A 13,980-nucleotide genomic window follows, 5' to 3' on the forward strand; every position below is an offset into this window, starting at 1 on the left:
CATAATGGTAAAATAAATAATAACCAACAGGTGACCGACCTTACGAATACAATGCGATCGCGGCCAATAATAATTATTACATATTATTTAGTAGTAAATACATAATAAAATATTGCGTATGATTACTTTTCAATTGCTTTAATTTGGGCACTCTTATTTAGATCGCATACTATGAACATCCAATTTCGTAGGAGCCAATCTATGTTGCTGTTTTCAGCGGCGATTTTCTTTGACGCAAATGAATTTAAAATGGAGCCTCGAAACAGTTCAAACCAATTATACAATACATATTAAATTAAACCTAGGTAAATCAAAAAAAAATGCGTATTTTTTCAAAAAAAAAAATCCCTGTAACTAACAACTTTAATATAGGTATATAAAATAAATAAATTTGAATTTAAATTGGCAGAACCACTAATATTATCAGCACACACCTACTCACATATTATAAAAGTAGGTAGTATTTTGCTCGCAATATCTCAGTCCATATATTCTATACACAAGGCTACTATCCGCCACTATCGAGGGTAGTTTATCATATGTATGTTTGAGGTGGTTAATTGTTACAATAAGTTTACCATCTTAACTGTCAAAAGTACCATGTTTTAACAGCACCTCTCTTGGCTGTTTACTTTTAACCGAGTGTTTTGTCAGTTTAGACGGCTAGCTTATTGTAACAATTAGAATACCTCAATACATAAATAGGAATGGATAACACTATCCAAGATACTCCTCTTCAATAAACCGGAAAGCAAAAGAAGGCTCAGGATAACAAAACTGAGAAGATTGAACTGTGTAGAAGTTGACACAGTATCCCTGAGGCTTAGTCAGTCGAGGAAGTTTGTGGTAGACATAGGGAATAAAGACGACCAATACACACACAACACATCAGGTTGTGATTCCGATGCTAAAATTATTTAATATGCGAATACCTACTATATACCTAATTATAATGTCAGCCACCTCCATATATTTTATTCCGAGATGTTCCTAGACTTTTTGTATGATAAAGATAAGGATGATTAGAATATTATTTGCTTTGGCGCGCACTGTATTAATTTGACAATATGTAAATAACGAAATTGAATAATCTAAAGACGTTCTAATTATTAGAAAACTAGTTTAAAATCACCAGGCGACAGTGCCAGCAGGCTGTCAACATTAACAATAATATTATTTTTATATAAAAAGCAAAGCAATATAGGGTCACAATAATCATAGCTAAAGAACACGTCGATTTGAATACCAATACGTGTGAGCGAAGTGCATATGGGTTCATGACAACGTGAGTGAGATGGATGCAACGTGGGTGCTCTATTTATGCGTTACAGACAGATAGATAAATCAAGACAAATTTGTAATGTAACCATATTTTTGTTGGTCATCGAGGGGTGAAACCGACATTGAAACTAACTGGATTTGATAGCTAATAAACTTGACGCAAAATGGTAGAAAAATATTCGGTGAACAAGTTTTTTTAACAAAAAAAAAATAAACTTGGTGGTAACGGTCTTTGCAATTAATACCCTTATATCCAATACACACTATTCCAAAAGTGCTTTCCTGTCTTCTTACATTACTTAACAACGTACCATTGTAGATAATGTTGAGCTAATTAAGTGATTAGTATGTTGGTACGTATTCGCCGTAATTAAGCCATGTTGGCGCTCTGAGCGCTAACAGCTAATGCGGGAAAAAATGCAGTTAGTAGGTGACTAGTTCTACATAATATCTAAATGTTCTAAATATCTAGGTACATACGCGTCTGTGTTTTCATTGCTATACTGAATATTCGCTTTCTTTGTTTCAGGAGAGACAGTATAAATGGCAACCCCGATTCTCCACTCGTCTCAGCAAAGTCAGATCCACAAATGTAAGTTTTTTTTTTATCTTATTATCAATTTCTTCTTCTTGTAACATTTTCGCTGACCACTGTGCAGAATGCAAGAATCCTCCGTAGCTCCGAGGAATGACAATTTTAGATTTTATGCCAATTCATGTTAATATGAAATTTTGCGAAAAAATTAACATTTTATAAGAGCATTCAGAGTACTAACCATTCATATTTGAGTAATCGATGGTTATTAATTGCTATTGTTTTTCACCGTCTCGATGAAATCGTGTCTCTTCTTAATATGATTAAGTAAACTGATATTATACACTTTATTTTGTCCATTATCTTATAAATGGTACTATTCTACACTTATTTTTTATATATGTATTTAAAATTCATGAATCATGTATCCTTTTCAAATAAACGGCTTACCGTGATAATATTGATTTAGTCGATCTTGACAGTAGGATGTGGACGTTATGAATAAAATATTCAGTGGAATAGTGGGTTCACGTATTCATGACGGGGTCACCATTGTGGGAGTTTTTTGCAGGAGACGTGAGTGACCAATTTATTTGAGTTGATTTAAAATAAAGATGTTAATTTTGACTTGTGTGTGACTGTGTAATATGCGTATTGCTCGTGCCAAGGCCCACAGCGGACTGTCTTGAATGGGACGCTACATAATCATTTCGGTATTTGCTCAACACTAAACAATAATAATATTTCCTCTATGATTTCGATCTGGCAATAAAACCAGCGTTTGTGAATGTAAGTATATCTCGCATTTTCTCTGATTCGCAGCGTCCATGAGAAAGAATTCGGTTTGCAACCGGGGGGCGGCGACAACGTCGACGGGTCGTCCCCGGCGTGCGAAAAGACTCTAGCGGACCTCGCGGCGACCGAGAAGGGCCAGGCGGATCCCCTCGCGGATGAGGATGGAGAGTGCGTGGTGCAGAGGGCGGCCGTGGGCCCCCGGGACGAGCTGTACGCGGTGCCTGTCAGGCGGCGGCCCCCCAGGCAGCAGTCGCCCCCCGAACACAACAGGCAGCACCTTGTGAACACCGCGAAGATCGAGCCTGCGTTGCCCCTGCCGCCTGGCTGGGAGAAACACGAAGGTCAGAACATGTCGTAATCCTTTTAATTGCCTTTTTACGCGATTCTTCATACGATACCGCAGGCCTGATGATCACTTATCAATGAATCACATACAACTATCAACTGATCAGTTTCACCTCAGTCCGTTTTATTTAAAAAAAAAAATAGTACGCATCTACAGCTTCAGAAACAGGAACTCTGCCACTTCCTCCACCATGGTAAATATTCCCTATGAACAGTCGTCTCCGAAAATTTGTACGTATGCAGTTGGCTGTATTATATTTCGCCGTGAACACTGAAATAATTGGCCGTATACTATTGAGATCAAATATATGTGTAAAAAAGAATACGCAACAAAAGCCGCCAGGGAAAACAGGAGAAAATTGGTTCCTAGGTAAGTACCTAAATTAGAAACACAACCATACCGTATATATCTATTTAAAATTGTGAATGATTCAAAAACAGGTGCTCGTAATTATCAGATATTTGATACCAATCAATATTAAATTAATGGAATCTAATAAAATTTGAATATTACTGTCTGCAATGCTTCACGAACAACGCGTCATTTTTTGATCTCAATGTTATACGGCCATATATTTCTTGTACGATAGCTCACGGTGAACTGTGAGACGGCGAAATGTAATCCGTGAACCATGAAAAATACAGTCAATTGATAGGATCATCAAATAAAATCATCATCGGTTGATGTAAATTAATAGGGTTCATTTTAAACAGTGATGTTGAAGAAAGGCTATGGAGATGGAGCCAAGGTTTTTAAGGTCAATGATTAAATTAGCTACTAGTCATTTCTGATTCCATGTTCATTCGCAACAAGATTCACACTCTTGTGCGCTGAGATTTATTTGCCAGTGCCAATCTAAAATATAACACGATTGTTACAAGCTTCATTTTTTTTTGTCATCAAATGAATTATCGTTATTTACATGATAAATCGCGTAAAATGGCAAATGAAAGTAGGTATAATAACTAATCAAAGCATGAGTGTCAAAACCAGGCCATTTTTTCATTTTATTTACACACAATTAATTATTCAGTGCTGGCCAACACAGAAAAAATACATAAATAGTTTACTCAAGTTACTACCTAACAATCATTCAATCATGCTAAAAATATTCTAAAATCACCATACAAATAAGTTAATAGACTCCATCTCCGTGATTTTATATATTAATAAGATTTACATTATCTGTTTTAGACAATGACGGTCCATATTACTGGCACATAAAGAGCGGCACGATCCAACGTGAGGCACCGGCTGCGGGCAGCGCGACAAACCTCTCGGAGTGCGGAAGGGAAGGTCCGATGACGTCATCGGTCACCAGGAGTACAACCAGCTCTGCCCTGGACGTCGAGTGCGACGACAGGAAGCGGAGGGAGGAGCTCGCCTTCAAGTAAGTGGAACATAATGTTTTGTTATCACAGTCTTTTGCTGACGGTTTTACCCAAAATCGTGCATTGGAATGTATACTTGCGTTAAATGGGTACTTTACCTTTGGGGTTATGGAGACTATCCCCAGTTCATTTCAATGCCATAAGTTTCCAAAATTCACCCTAATAAAATTAATTCATTACATTTAAAAATTAGATGGATACCTGTGAATTAAAATTGAAAACTATCCAAGTGCCAATAAGTTTCACAACATAATATTCTATTGTGGCTAAATCCAATCAAGAATTTGGTCATAAGTTAAAAAAAATTATAGGGAATCATTATGTATTTAATCCATACTCAATTGAATTGATTTTAATGATACATAATAACATTGATGAAGGATAGAGGTAGGCTGTTAAGATCAGCCATAAATAGTGCACACTAAACTTTGTCAGTCATATATATTTTTGTTTTCATTGAAATACGACTACAATTATTCACAGATGGTGTTGGTTAATTTTTAAAATTCAATTAAGTCCTGCAAAAACCAAGCCATAATAGATAATATAGTGTAAGTGTAATATGACGTATTCTTTATCCAATAAAACAAATAAGACAGTATGAATGAAAAGTGTGCACAATTTTGTCGTAATGCCCAAAGTATACCAAAACTATTATGGTATGTACATACAATGTAAATACAATTGATTTTTAAAAACTAACTAACACCATCTGTAAATTGTAGTTTTAGTTCAATAAAAACAAATACTTATGACTAATAAAGTTTAATGACCACTATTTATGGCTTAACAGCCTACCTCCACCCTTTGTTACTGCATAATAATGCACCTAACCCTTTCTTTGACTATGTCCATCCCTTAGTTGGAGTATATGGACACCACATGGCACCTCCAAGAATCCCTGTCATCTAACCACATACTGTTTACATAATATGAAATGAAATTCTTCCATTGTATTGTATTTTTAATTTAGAACAATATTCCTATTTTTATTAGGCCTTTGTTGCAATAAATATAACCAAAGCTGACTGGACCATCTAAAATTTCAGATGGTAGATTTAAAAATTAACACTATTTTAAAGGCATTTTAATTTCTTCATGTTTGTGGAATTCAGTTAACAGATTAAATGACATTAAAATTGACTTTGTGTTGTAACTATTTTTGGTTGCGGTAAACGTAGTCGAGATAATGATAATTGTGAATCTACTGTAAAATCTTGTCAGTAAATAATGTTAAAAATCATTTTGTCAGGCGTCGCAGCTACCCGGCGAGGCCAGAACCCGACGCCCGCGCCATCAGATTCTTCGTCCGCTCCCTGGGCTGGGTGGAGATCGCTGAGGAGGACCTCACTCCCGAGAGAAGCAGCCGGGCTGTCAACAAATGCATTGTTGACCTCAGCCTCGGCAGGAATGATCTGCTCGATGTCGTGGGCCGGTGGGGAGATGTAAGGAAATCAATTAAATCTTTTTTAATCTGCTTTCTGACCATCGCGAAACAAACTACGAGTTGCAAGTAACATAGCCAATGAGTATTCCTTCACTCAATAGTCTACCTATCTCTACAGATGAGAGGAGACATGCCAACAAACTTTTTTATGGACTTATATTATACTGCTGACGATTTGCGTTACAAAGTAGCAGTTCTAAATTTGATTACAATTACAAAAATCAACTACAGTGTGAAACCGATTTCAAAGAAAAATATGTATTTAATTTGATCAACACTACTGCTACAAAACAAGTACAAGACATCTTGTGAAGGAATTATGAAACATGCAATTATTAATTATAATCTGCTATTAAATTACTTATATAATATGCCAATTTTTCTTGTAATGAAGTATCAACAGACATATCCTAATTGCTTCAGTATAAATGATTTTTCTATTACTAAAGTAAAATCTTGGAATGCCATTACATCGTTAAGTTTTATTATGATGGAGATTCTTATGTCCAATTAAGCTTGGTATAAACTATATTATGGGTTTTAAATTTCCAGGGTAAGGACTTATTCATGGACTTAGATGAAGGGGCACTGAAGCTGATGGACCCCGAGAATCTCACAACTCTTCACACTCAACCGATTCACACTATACGTGTGTGGGGCGTTGGCAGAGATAATGGAAGGTTAGACCGTCTAACTTATCATCCAATGAACTAATATTATTGTAGTCAATTTTACATGTGCGTTTAACGCATGTATATAAAATGCAGCCGTATTTTGAAGATGTATTTCGCATTAATGCTGAGGTGAAATACCAAATAATATATTAAATGATTCCCTATAAACGAATGTAAATCAACCATGATCTTAGTAAACGAATCATCTCGGTGGTAAACTGATACACTCCGTATATATTTAAAAATAAGTTTTATTTGACGACTTTAAAAATATTTAATTCTTTAATTGATATACTTGTGAAAAATTCTTAGTGAGAGAAGTTGAGCTCAGTAATAAACATAATAATTGAGGAACTGGGTAAAAGTGGAGCATGCTAAACACGCTCAAACATTTTGATGTTAAAAAAGGAATTGAGAATTCTGAAAACACTGTCACAGCAGAACACCCCATTTTCACATCCAGCACCTCAATTATTTAAATTTAATATTGACACCTACGTAAAAGGCCGTAACTGCGTTTTTGGCTATTTTGACTTGATTGCCTTTTATTAAATAATTTTAAAGATACAACAATGAAAATCGAAGAAAAAATAAAAATTCAATCAATATAATATATGAAATAAGGAACATTTTGGTACTAACTCAATATGTCATTTTTTCGAATTAGTGTCTTCCGCCAGAACAGTGACGATATTATATCAATCAACTAAAAAAATATGATTTCAGTATTCAAAATTAACATTGTGGTGTCATTAAAATTTATTAAAATCATACTACTGAAAAGTACCATTTTGCAGTTCCAGCCTTATGCGTAGGAGGTGTCGATATGTCTGCGTGCTATTGAATGAGCTTATGACTAAAGAGGACTTTAGGGGTTGTCCATAAATGATATCACACAGTGGTTGGTAATTTTGACCCTATATATTTACAAAATCCTTTATTCTCCTGTTTAAATTGCGTCACATTTTTCAACTCATCTCCCATTAAAAATGAGTCAATATTTCGTTTTGTGTCACATTTTTTATAACTCTCCCCTACCCCTTTTTTGATAATCATTACAAAATAAATGACCCCCCCTTACAGTGTGATATTATATATGAACGACTCCTCAGGAGGACTGTAATTTTAAGATTGAACTTTTTATTCTTAACATTATGGTGTTATTAATATAGTAAATTGTAGTAATTGCTTTAAATTTTCTCTTAACTTTTCTTTAGTTACTAACATGGCATTTGTGGTGTGATAACGGGGGTGAAATTGTGCTGTACTAACTAACAAATATGTTCTTTTTTGCTGCACTCTAATACCTAACATCGGATTCCATATACACGTCTTGCAGAGAAAGGTATGTATGATTTTTATGATTACACATATTACGTATAAAGGTTTCTATAATATAACATAACTCTGGGTAGACTATGTCATTTTCAATAAGCAGTATTTTTAGTTTTAAAAGAATTGTTACAATATGTATAGTTGAAATTATAATTCCTGTCTTGTAAACTGTGGAAATGAGTAATCATGACATGACGTCCTACTGATACCCTTATCAGGAATTAACCACTATACTTAGGCTCTCCATATGTCGCGATTTGACCAGGATTCTCCTAGTTTAACGATGGGTTCAGAGATCCCTCCCGGTTTATCTTTTTATCCCGGTTTATAATGTTACAGTACGTATCATCTGGTCCACATGCAAGAGATTGATAATTTGACCACTAAAACACTATCTGTTGTACTGTTTTAAAAAGCATACCCACGATTCTTACCTTTTATAGATGGCGTTACATCATATCACATGAATTGTGTGCATTTGTGTTATTGTTATGTTAGTCATAGACAGTGCAAAAACCATATTGTCGAAAAAATTTGAAAATCAACGAGCCTATAAGGGTAGGGTGCACACAAAATGGGGCGGAGAGCAAGAGAAGAAAACGATTATCATTTTGCACTCTTCAATTACCAATACTTGATTGTCGGAATAACAAAAAATCTTATGAGATATATCGCCAATATATTATCTTATTTGACAATTCTGATTCCTTGTATTACCCTAGTAACATGAAACAAACAGCATGCCAACTCTGTATTGAAATCTGTGTAGAAAAATGCCGTTCCTAGTACATTCCTTTACAACTACTCAAGGCAGTTTATAGTCAGGCCGTGGCTCTAAATTGCACTTCCAATGATAGTGCTAGTTATTGCTTAATCTTTTCTATGCTTTACAATATTACTATGGCAGTATCTGACAAGTCACAGATTTTTAACAACACACATTGTATGTAGAGCGAAGCTCTTACTAAAATCGCTGTAATATCGATAATTTGTGGCTTAGGATTTCATAACTATTCAAACAGATATCACTGTGTGTTTAATTTTTTGCAAATCAATCGACAGTGGCTAGTAATTTGAATTTAAAGTCGAATGAGATAACTTGCAAAATTTGTATGTGCAGCCTGTCGATCGTGGCCTCATAGAGCAAGAAATCTCGCTGAAGGCATACAACCGGTTAACTTCGAATGCAGTTTGCAGTCAATGAACATTTTTAATTGCATTTTTCGTTTGTATTAGTTAACATATTATCATTTTCTACAAATAATTTACCATATTGCTTTCGAAACATAACTAATAACTAGCACTATGATCAAAATTCTCAGTTTCGTGCTGCCGCTTGACTATAGAAGCCGTTGTTTACAACCATAAATTGCGAACACATATGTAATATTCTTCCTCAAATAAATATCACTATTTCAAAATAAAATCCTTTTCAAACAGGGACTTTGCGTATGTTGCGCGAGACCGCCTGACCCGGCGACACATGTGTCACGTGTTCCGCTGCGACATGCCGGCGCGCACCATCGCCAACACGCTGCGCGATATCTGCAAGCGCATCATGATTGAGCGCTCCCTCCAGGGACCCCCCGCGCGCCCCACCAATCTGCCTACTGAGCAGAGACGTCCCAAACCCATGCCAGGTAAATTACTCCATAGACAACACAGAAATTGATTAAATCAAGTATTTATCGATTCAACTGTATGTTGAATGACTGAAAATCAATTGATAAGTGGGAACCATATTTCAACAAAGTTGATCAACTTGTAAGTTGCATTGAATAAAGTTGAGGCCCTTGCCGAGGTGATAACAACTCGCATCGGTAAGTCAAACTTGTTTGTTTCACTTGACGCCATCTTGATGACTATCAGTTCAACTTAAATCGATACGTGGGAATATTCCCTTCGATTTCTTGTTCAACATTCAACAGACAATTGAATGACAAAAATTGCCACGTGACAACGCGGTATAACAATAATAAATTGATATAATAAGAGATAAATTTATGTTTTTAATAACTTTTGTTCTCAATGTCTACTCTTGGTGAACTATTTAGACTAATCGAAGGAGACTTGAGGATACGAACATGACTACATACATTTCTCATAAAGAATGGTTAGCGTTATGCATGACGGCCCTCGTAGTCCAGTGCATAAGGCGCTGGCCTTTCACCCAAAGGCTCCTCAAGTCTTCGTGTTTGTGAATGTTTCTCTTATATTACTAACTATTCTACTGTTTCACTACGCTACTGTCACTGGGCCACATGGCCTATTGTAGTGTTAAAATGTAAAATCAAAAGTAAATACAGAAAAAAATAATGATATAAAAATGAAACAGGCACACAATATTATTTTTAACAAAATTCCAACATTGTCATTGACAGCTCAATCGTTCCCCACTCCGATGGAAGAGCCGAAGAAGGTCCTCCGAGCAGTGTACCTGGGCAGCACAGAGGTGGTGAACGCAACAGGAATGGAAGTACTCAACGACGCCATCGACCTTATGTCTGCAACCGTCCCCCGGGACATGTGGAAGGCTGTCAATGTCGCAGTTGCACCCTCTATGATTTCGATTCTTCAACAGACTGTGAGTGAAACGAATCATTTTTGATTAATTTGATATCTTTTATTATCTACTGGCAAAACAGTTTTTATATCTTCGATGATTGTCCTCAACTCCAGTTTGATAAAAGAGAATTGAACCTGGCTTGCTTGCTCTTAAAGTCAACCGGATTCCGGCATCCTGTAAGGTCGCTAAATATCATCCAATGAGTGTATGATACGTGTGTACTGTGAAGATACGGGATACTGGTAGGTATGACTTGAGAAGATGCGAGATCATGCAAAAGGTAATCTTTCTTCAAGCCATCATTCCAAGTGCAATGACTTACCTTTTCTAAACTAGGTTTTCCGTGGTAACTGTGATTGAATTCAAATATCATTAAAATTTCAAGATGTAACGAAAAATGAGAAAAAGTGTGTCCAGTTTGATTCTCTTTAATTTTTTCACCATGGATGCCATGAAACAATTTTTGAAAATCACTGATCTTGAGCAAGTGGGATAAATGGCTAAGAACTATTCCTCGCAAACAAATCCATTTATATAACTTACAATCTGTAGAGCCCAAATCCTCCTATTCATAGTGAAAGGTAAAACATAATATTTTTAATAAAACATTTCTATTATTCAACGAATAATTCACAAGATTTGAGAATGTAATTTTCCATATATTGAACATATATACTTACTAGAAAAAATCACATTTGGAAAAACAATACGACCATCCCGACAGGCGTCGTATTTTTTTCAAATATCTGAGGTGTTAAATTATGTATTTATATAGCCTAACCACCTGAAAAATTGATATCATCAAAGTTTTGAGTACTTCTAACATGATTACTGTTATTTATTTTCAGGATGATACAGTGGTAACAGAATGCCGTGTCCGGTATCTGTCATTCCTGGGCATCGGCAGGGACGTGAGGCGGTGCGCCTTTATTATGCATACGGCTCAGGATCTTTTCGTCGCCCACATTTTCCACTGTGAACCTTCCAGCGGGGCACTTTGCAAGACTATTGAGGCCGCATGCAAGGTACCTAACAATATCTCTCAATATACATAATATTATTATACCCGAAATTTCTATTGGTGAGGTTAGATCATTGCACAACACCGTTAATCGACATTGATTATCTATGTCTAATATCAATAGTGTCTAAAATATTAAATTAATTATAACGCCCATGATCCTAATGTACTACACCCGTTACATGGCACCTAGGTCCTGCCAAAGGTAATGTATTAATAGATAATAGTTCTTTTGAGCCACCGATATGTATGTATCAGCCCAAGGCCTCTTCACAGATAAATCCAACCCTGATTAGCAGCATGATTCAGTTTATCATAGTACCTACATCATGGCCCCACAAGGGGGGGGGACTGACAGGGCTCTAGTTTATGGGCCCGGGCTTAGGAGGGGCACGGCGTGGCAGATCGACCAGTTAAGTGAGATAAACACACCACAAATTTGCTCTAATAGTAAATAAAGTTGCCTGCTGCGCTATTTCACAAGTGGATTTTAGTTTAATAATTATTTTTAGTTCTGACTATTATGGCATATATAAATATGTGAAGGGTCGCATGTTACTTGGCTATCAGAAAAGGGGGTCGCGATCAATGCTTCATAATATGATGCCGAGTGCCGACAATGTGGATTTATTTAAAAATCCCTAAAAAAATCACAAAATATCCTTTATTTTACACGGAACCCTGGAGCTCCACAGAATACCATTTATGGAACACTGCCCTGAACCTTAGCGATAGATTGGAGGTCCCGCCAAACATCGTGGCCTGGGGGCCCACTTCAGGATGTGGAGGCCATGACCTACATACACTTTTAGAGAAAAAATAATCAAAGTGTCTTAGCTAACCTTTACAATATACCTACCTATATATTAAATTGAATCCATGCAATTTGTGTGTCTACAGCTACGTTACCAGAAATGCCTTGACGCTCACCCAGGCGGGGCATCAGCCGCGAGCCGTGTAGGAGCTCCCGCTTCCGGTTCGCGCTCCCTGGGCTCCAGCTCGGCAGTGTCGGGACTGTCAGGGCTATCGGGCCTGTCCGCCACCTCCGCGGGGCTGGGAGCCACCCTCAAGTCCCTTGTGGGGTCGCTGACCTCTCGAAGAGCCTCCTGAGACGAGGCGCCACATCTGCCGCTGCCTTTCTTGCTCAACGACAGAGAGGTGACAGAGGTCTTTAACATTCTTTTGCATTATAAATGATAGTATTATTATATTATATTATCACATATGTCATGTCTAATTGGACATAATTATGCAGAAAGTAGCCAGTCCACAAAAAATAAAAACAATGAGATATGATATATAGTTCAGATGCGAGAAGGTTTTCTCTACGTTCTGCTGAAAATAGCCAAGCCGCAAAAAAATTATTCTTGAAATAAAATACTATTTACAATTTTACATTTTTAATATCATCTTGTTGCTAAAGTGCCATTATCTCAGCTCGACATTATTGTGGACTGGCTACATTCTGCATAACTACGTTCAATTAATATAATGTGTTTTATCTCCGAATGGCATTTGCAAATTAATCTCAGCACGTTTATTAAAATTGATATAAATTTATCTGCAATTCAAAATTGCTAATGGCTATAGTGATATACCACCATAAATCTTCAGGTGTATATGGTATATTCATTTTTACGGCTTTAATTATATATTTATAAGCTCTGTATATAAGGTTTTCGTTGATCTTTGGAATTAATTGAATATTTCAATTGTAAATCTCAGTTCCATATTCTTGACGATTGAAAATAGGGTATTTGTATTCCAGGTGATTCCGCACCGGCATCTCCAGTCGCCGGTGGCGCACTACCATAGCGACAATCTGCGCTCTCTCCTCAGCCCGACGCTGGAATTTCGCCGGTTTCCCGCCCACCGCAATTTGACTTAACCTCAAACGTAGCTCATACCACTATCTCAATTTCACCCGTTTACCAAAATTATGTACCCGCCCTTACTCTCCTGCTTTCAGTATGTAATTAATGCGACCCATCTGCATTGCTGATCAACCTAGTCATAAATGTTGTACAGCATGTGTGATACTCACAACTATACGTACAACTGTGCTGTACATGCTAATGTAGCGTGGGTGGCTCAATCATTTATCGAAAGGCACCGAAAATAATATATGTTGCACATTAATTCCAAGATGGCCGCATTTTACATCTAACCAATTTAAAAGATGACACAATTCTAACTTGAATACAGTTTGCAACACTGTTGCTACTATTAAAGAATTTATTTTTGAATTAAAAATTTTCAAATCTATTTTTATTTCAGTAAATTTCTTGAAAATTTTTTCAACAGATTCATAATTTATTCTGTTTTAATTCAAGAAGCATTTACAAATAACTACTTGAGAATGTTTATAATATGCAAAACGCTTTTTTTAACGCAAAACGCAATTTTCTTTTGTGATGAATACAGCTGATTTTTAATGAAATATGTATACATTTATATATTTTAATGTTTACATTTCATAAACACAAATTAGTTTTATAAATTCTTAATAGTCGCCATTTTGGAATACACTAGTGTGGCCATTTTAGATGTTTCTCAATAATGTTGCCGTAAGCTCCCACCTTACTCTTT

At 36.3% G+C, this 13,980-nt stretch overlaps 1 protein-coding gene across 1 annotated transcript in view; it reads left to right on the forward strand.

Moving 5' to 3' along the window:
- The window catches only part of LOC147077733 (protein Fe65 homolog), a 345,589-nt gene extending 331,938 nt beyond the window's left edge, over positions 1–13,651 (forward strand). Inside the window, exons 4-13 of the mRNA XM_085960728.1 lie at positions 1,811–1,873; positions 2,639–2,952; positions 4,152–4,347; positions 5,601–5,793; positions 6,348–6,475; positions 9,245–9,444; positions 10,186–10,388; positions 11,219–11,395; positions 12,292–12,558; positions 13,160–13,651. Coding sequence (XP_085816854.1) covers positions 1,811–1,873; positions 2,639–2,952; positions 4,152–4,347; positions 5,601–5,793; positions 6,348–6,475; positions 9,245–9,444; positions 10,186–10,388; positions 11,219–11,395; positions 12,292–12,501 — 1,684 coding nt within the window. The 3' untranslated portion in view covers positions 12,502–12,558; positions 13,160–13,651. The remainder of the gene's footprint in view (positions 1–1,810; positions 1,874–2,638; positions 2,953–4,151; positions 4,348–5,600; positions 5,794–6,347; positions 6,476–9,244; positions 9,445–10,185; positions 10,389–11,218; positions 11,396–12,291; positions 12,559–13,159) is intronic.
- The last annotated feature ends 329 nt before the right edge of the window (positions 13,652–13,980 follow it).

This window comes from Rhyacophila brunnea, unplaced genomic scaffold (assembly GCF_057557595.1).
Source record: "Rhyacophila brunnea isolate RB1 unplaced genomic scaffold, BYU_Rbru_1.0 scaffold_12, whole genome shotgun sequence".
NCBI lineage: Eukaryota > Metazoa > Arthropoda > Insecta > Trichoptera > Rhyacophilidae > Rhyacophila > Rhyacophila brunnea.